The sequence below is a fragment of the Cannabis sativa genome, chromosome 7, assembly GCF_029168945.1.
Source record: "Cannabis sativa cultivar Pink pepper isolate KNU-18-1 chromosome 7, ASM2916894v1, whole genome shotgun sequence".
NCBI classification, from domain to species: Eukaryota; Viridiplantae; Streptophyta; class Magnoliopsida; order Rosales; family Cannabaceae; genus Cannabis; species Cannabis sativa.
In genome coordinates this window covers 44,034,356-44,039,738 of record NC_083607.1, presented here as the reverse complement: position 1 = coordinate 44,039,738, position 5,383 = coordinate 44,034,356, and the positions used below count along the sequence as shown (strand labels likewise).

General features: G+C 39.3%; 3 protein-coding genes across 3 annotated transcripts; all 3 read right to left on the bottom strand.

The window, feature by feature from the left end:
• Positions 1-206: 206 nt before the first annotated feature.
• LOC115696561 (uncharacterized) lies at positions 207-1,200 on the bottom strand. Its single transcript, XM_030623454.1, has 3 exons — positions 999-1,200; positions 893-938; positions 207-789 (listed from the first exon to the last, which is right to left on the bottom strand). The coding sequence occupies exons 1-3, from the start codon at positions 1,198-1,200 to the stop codon at positions 207-209; spliced, it is 831 nt and encodes a 276-aa protein (XP_030479314.1).
• Positions 1,201-1,841: 641 nt separating this feature from the next.
• LOC115696560 (uncharacterized) lies at positions 1,842-2,798 on the bottom strand. Its single transcript, XM_030623453.1, has one exon. The coding sequence runs from the start codon at positions 2,796-2,798 to the stop codon at positions 1,842-1,844; it is 957 nt and encodes a 318-aa protein (XP_030479313.1).
• Positions 2,799-3,744: 946 nt separating this feature from the next.
• LOC115696559 (uncharacterized) lies at positions 3,745-4,458 on the bottom strand. Its single transcript, XM_030623452.1, has one exon. It carries the CDS (start codon positions 4,456-4,458, stop codon positions 3,745-3,747), a length of 714 nt encoding a protein of 237 aa, XP_030479312.1.
• Between the last annotated feature and the right edge of the window lie 925 nt (positions 4,459-5,383).

The window sequence follows — 5,383 nt, the reverse complement described above, 5'->3', positions numbered from 1 at the left end:
TCAGCCACCAAAGTCATTGAACCTCTTAAGATGATGTTTCTAACATCCAGAATACATTTCCAAAGGTAGGAGTCGTTGAATCTTTTTGATACTTGCCAGAAATTTTCAACTGAACAGTACTTATGAAGAAGTACCTTAACCCAAGGTTTGTCTTCCTTGTTAGCTACACACCAAGCTAACTTGGTGATAAGTGTCATGTTCATGTCTTAGAAACGTCTAATTCCATGCCCCCCAGAGGATTTGGGTTGACATATAGTGTCCCACGATTTCAAGGCAAGATATCTATCTTTCTCCGCGTTTCCACACCACCAATATTTTTGCACAATTGCATCCAATCCCTGACATGAAGAGATTGGAACTTTGTTTGTTGACATCATGTAGATTGGCATAGATGCTGCTACTGATTTGATAAGTGTGAGTCTCCCTGCATATGACAGAAGCTTCATTTTCCATCCTTCAAGTTTTTGCAGCATACTCTCCTTCAGTTTGATATAGTTCTCTTTCTTGCGCCTCTTGAAAATGAATGGGTTTCCAAGATGTCTTTCCTGCCCATTTATTTCATCGATTGAAAGAGCTTCAAGAATTTTTTTTCTCTTGTCACCGAAAATATTATTTGATATGAGCACACTTGACTTTGACTTACTACAATGTTGACCTGACCACTCTTCATAGGTTTTGAGGCACTGAATAAAATTCTCTGCTTCCTTCGTGTTGGCTCGAGCAAAAAGAATTGTATCATCGGCGAACAGTAGGTGTGAAATTGGAGGAGCATTTCTCGCAATCAGAATTCTGTGTATAAGTCCATTTCTTTCCCTTTTTCTAAATGATCTTTGATAGAACTTCTAGGCAAAGCAAAAAAAGGAATGGAGAGAGAGGATCTCCCTGTCTCAACCCCCTTTGAGGGACAATCTTCTTGAGAGGAGAACCATTCAACAATACTGAATAAGTCACACAACTCACACAAGACATGAGTAATTTCTAACTTTTCCTGTTAAAACCGTTGGCCTCCAGCACCCTTTGAATGAAGCTCCACTCCATTTTGTCATATGCCTTATGCATATCCAGCTTAATAGCCATCAGACCTTCCTTCCCTCTCTGATGACGAATCTTATGAATTATTTCTTGAGTTAAAATTGAAGACTCAGCTATCCATCTTCCCGGTATGAACGCCGATTGAATTGGAGATACAAGACTATCCATGAAAGGTCTAAGTCTATTAGCTAAGATTTTGGCAATTATTTTGTAAGAAAAATTGCATAAGCTAATAGGCCTAAACTGTTCCATCTTCCTTGGATTGTCTATTTTAGGAATAAGGCAAACGAAAGTATAGTTAAACTTATTGTGCATTTCACCCTGTTAGAAAATCTCTTGAATTGCTGCACTAATGTTTTTGCCAACTATATCCCAATATTTCTGAAAGAAACACCCCGAGAGACCATCTGGTCCAGGAGATTTTAACGGATGAAGATTGAATACCATTTCACGTATCTCACTCAGAGTAGGAACCTTTATCAATTCTAAGTTTGTTGCTTCATCCAGTTTATTATCAAAAAGCTCATCCAAAGTAGGGGGAATATCAATGCAATTTGAAAAGAAAAGAGTAGAAAAATATTGATTTATAGTACCTGCAATATCCTTCCTATTTTCCAACAAATTGCCGTTCATATCCTGAATGCTCCAAATCTGGTTTCTTCGTCTTCGAATTATAGCAGCAGCAAGGAAGAATCTTGTGCTTCGGTCTCCGAGCTTTAACCAAGTCTCCCTTGATTTTTGGTGCCACATACTTTCTTTCATACACCAGAAATCATGAAGCTTGTTTTAGATCACTTGTTCTTCTTCTTTCAGGTCATCCGGTATTTCTTTCTATTGAATCCAATCAAGTCTCTGTTCCAACATGCATATAGCTTGATCCATATCACCAATGCTTTTATTTTTCCACCTCTGAAGATCTCTTCTGGTTTGATCAAATTCCTTAGCATTTCCTTGGTAGCTTCGAAAGTGCTTGGACCCCAAATCTTCCTAATCACATCCCTACAGGAGCTTTCCACCGTCCATGCATCATAGAAGCGGAAAGGAATTCTACCCCGCCTTGAGTGCATCTTGGTATCTAATATAATAGGAGCATGATCTGAAATTGAAATAGGGAAGTTTCTGACTCTAACGTCGGGGAAATATGCAATCCATTCAGAGGAACCTATACCTCTATCTAGCCTTTCTCTGATCAAATCGCCTTGGAATCTCTTATTCTGCCATGTGTACTTACACCCGTTGAAGCGAAGGTCAATCCCCCCAGAATAATAAAGAAAGTCCTTCAGCCACATTGTGTCCTTGCTTGTAACAGCTCTACCTCCCATTTTCTCTTCATCATTGAGGACACAGTTGAGATCTCCCACTACTAGCCAAGGAGATTTGCAAGATAAGACTTTGTCTACAAGATAAGCCCATAAATTTGCCTTCTTATTTCCATAAGGAGTTCCATATGTTGCAAATAATCTCCAAAAGTTGAGAGATTGAGGATCTTGCACCTCTACTTCAAAGATGTTATTATCAAAATGAATGACTTTCAGCTTTATTTCTTGATTCCATAGAAGACAAAATCCACTTGCTAACCCTCTTGCCGAAACTATGCTTGAACAACAATAACCTAATCTTCTCACTATCATCTCCATATGACTACTTTGTCTTTTAGTTTCCATGAGAAAAATACATTCTGGTTTGTATTTTCTCACCCAAGCCATTAAGGCTTGGTTTGCCGAGTCTCGAGCGAGACCTTGGCAATTGCACGAAGGGATTTTCATGGCGAATGGGGGGCTTGATAAGGGCCGCCTCCTCGCTCGATTGAAAGTTTTTCACACTATCGATCCTCGCATCCACCAAATTAAGTTCATCTTCCAACTTTCTGCTAGCATTCTCTTAAGATTGAAGGTTCTTCTTCTTTGCTGGAGCTTTGGCACTCATGACTTTCTTCCTCTTTTTGTCTCCACCTGACTTGGAAGAAGAAGCACCTGAACCAAGCTTAAACGGGGTTGAAAGAGGGCCAGGTGAAAATGGGGGTAGAGTTGGTATTACTTTAGAAAACTACTGCATATTTTCTTCAGTTCTTTGAACGAAAGGAATGAAATTGAGACTAGCTTTCCTTTTCATGGGTTGGCTATTTTCATGTATTTGGTTAGATAAGTCTATTGGGTCATGAAAAACTGAAGGCATAGGTTCAAACTTATCTATTGGGGCAGGGCCCATTAATTCCTCCAACAGCCTAATTTTATCAGCGTTAATGGGCCATGGAAAATGGGTAGGTTCAGGATGTTTGTGGGGTTTTCTGGACTTACAAAGTTCCCCATGAGGCTTCTCAATCATTTCTTCATAAGTGGGCCCCATATGGGCCATGATAGTAGTGATAACCCTATCATCGCTTGGATTAGGGATAGGGCGGGAAGAGTATTTCTTTAATATTTCATTATCAGTCTCGATAGAGTGAAACTTACTCGAAGGATGATTCCTCTCAACACGAGGAGAAGCTGACCTTGGCTTCCTTTCCATTCTTGCCTCCTTTGGATGAAGAGATTGTGGACAAGCTGCTTCTGGTTGATTAGCCACTGGATTGTTCAGAGGTTTATCAACAACTTTCAAATAATTTCCCAAATTGCCTTCTGTATTCCTTCCTTGCATTCTGATTACTTTCCTCTGCAGTTGACTTCTTACAACGGTCTCTTCTTACCTCTTTTCTTATGAAACATCGATAGGTCACTTTCCTTTGTCCTGGTTCATCGGAGGGCTTCTGCGGTTCCCCATCGGTGTTCTCCCCGTAGTCAGAATTTGATTGTGTGAGGCCTCTTTGAGCAGAGTCAATTGATTCCTTGTGTTGAAGCAACTAATTACCGCCGACTCCGCTTTAATCCGCGGACCAAAAGCCAGAACTGCCGCACCTTCAGGAGGGTATGCATAGGCTGTTTCCCTTATGCATGTCTTTTTCTCATGTCCAAGATAGCCACAATTGTAGCATAGTTTTGGAAGTTTGAAGAATTGGAACTGAATCCACTCCTTTCGACCTCTGTATATATCTAGAAAAAAACCAGGGACAATCTGGTGTTTGGTGGAAATTTCCACTTGAAATTTTAAAAATCCTCTTCTAGCTAGTGCTTTCTGGTTCACTATGTCGCAGCCCTTGTATTCTCCAGCTTTAGCTGCAATGGTGGGGATATTATTACTGTTGAGATAAGGGGTAGGTAACCCCATTGCCTTGGCCCAGAAAATGGCTTTGCTCATATCCACATTGTTCCAATCTCCCTGTTCTGGCCATTCCTGTATTATGAGCAAACGACCATTGATAATCCACGGTCTATTATCCAGAATCGAGACACAATCTTCTTCCTTATCAAAGAATATAGCCCACAGACCGTATTTTAGTGTCTTGAATCTCCAATGTCCTGTAAGCTTCCACCTCTGTTCTAGTATCATTTTCAGACGAGACCTTGGAACTCATTTTCCTTCAAAGAAAAAAGCGAGCACACCTATTCTAGTCAACTCGTCATTGATTTCAAAATCAGGTTCTAAATCTAGGGTCATAGACTCCAAGAACTCCTTGAGTAGCTCATCAACTTCTCCTCCATTAGCACTAGTTTCCACAGGCCCCTTATTATTCTCCGTTTTATCAGTATATGTTTGCAAACTTCCTTCACTTGTCTGCATATTTTCTTCATTAATACCCCCTGAATCTCCTCTGCAACTTCATTTAATGCACTACCTTGTCCTTCCAGTTGTTCCATTGGTTCCCCCATAGGCAAAAGGAACTACGCACCTACCGCTTTCAGTTCACACTAGAAAGAAAGAGAGAAAAGAAAAATAGATCACCGACCGTCTTCAAGCTGCAATAAATGAGACCACTAATGAGAAACTAGTCAATAAAAACTAGCATTTATACAGAGATACCGTATATTGGAACTCTCCAATCCTCCCATTCAGAGTTTAAAAGATAGTAATAATTGGGTCAAATGGCGTTCTCTTCTACTTTTCAACTCCAAGTTAAATCCTAAAATTCGTAGAACATGCCACGAATCAATACAAATGAAAAAAAGGGCAAAAGAAAGATTTTGATATATATATATACTTAGGTTGAAGTTACGTGCAATGCACGTACACTTAGTTATATAAAATTTGAAAAGAATATATAGTAGTAATTTATTAATTGTGGGTCCCATTATTAAAGATAGGCATTAGAGTTATAATTTCTCAATTCTGGAGATTTTATCAAACTCTACATGTATTATTTGTATTATATTTGAATTATGCTATTTTTATAATTTTTGCTCGGCGACAACAGATAATGTGATGGATGTCTATTTTAATCACATGGGTAAGTCTAGAACCTTTTCTTAGTGGGATA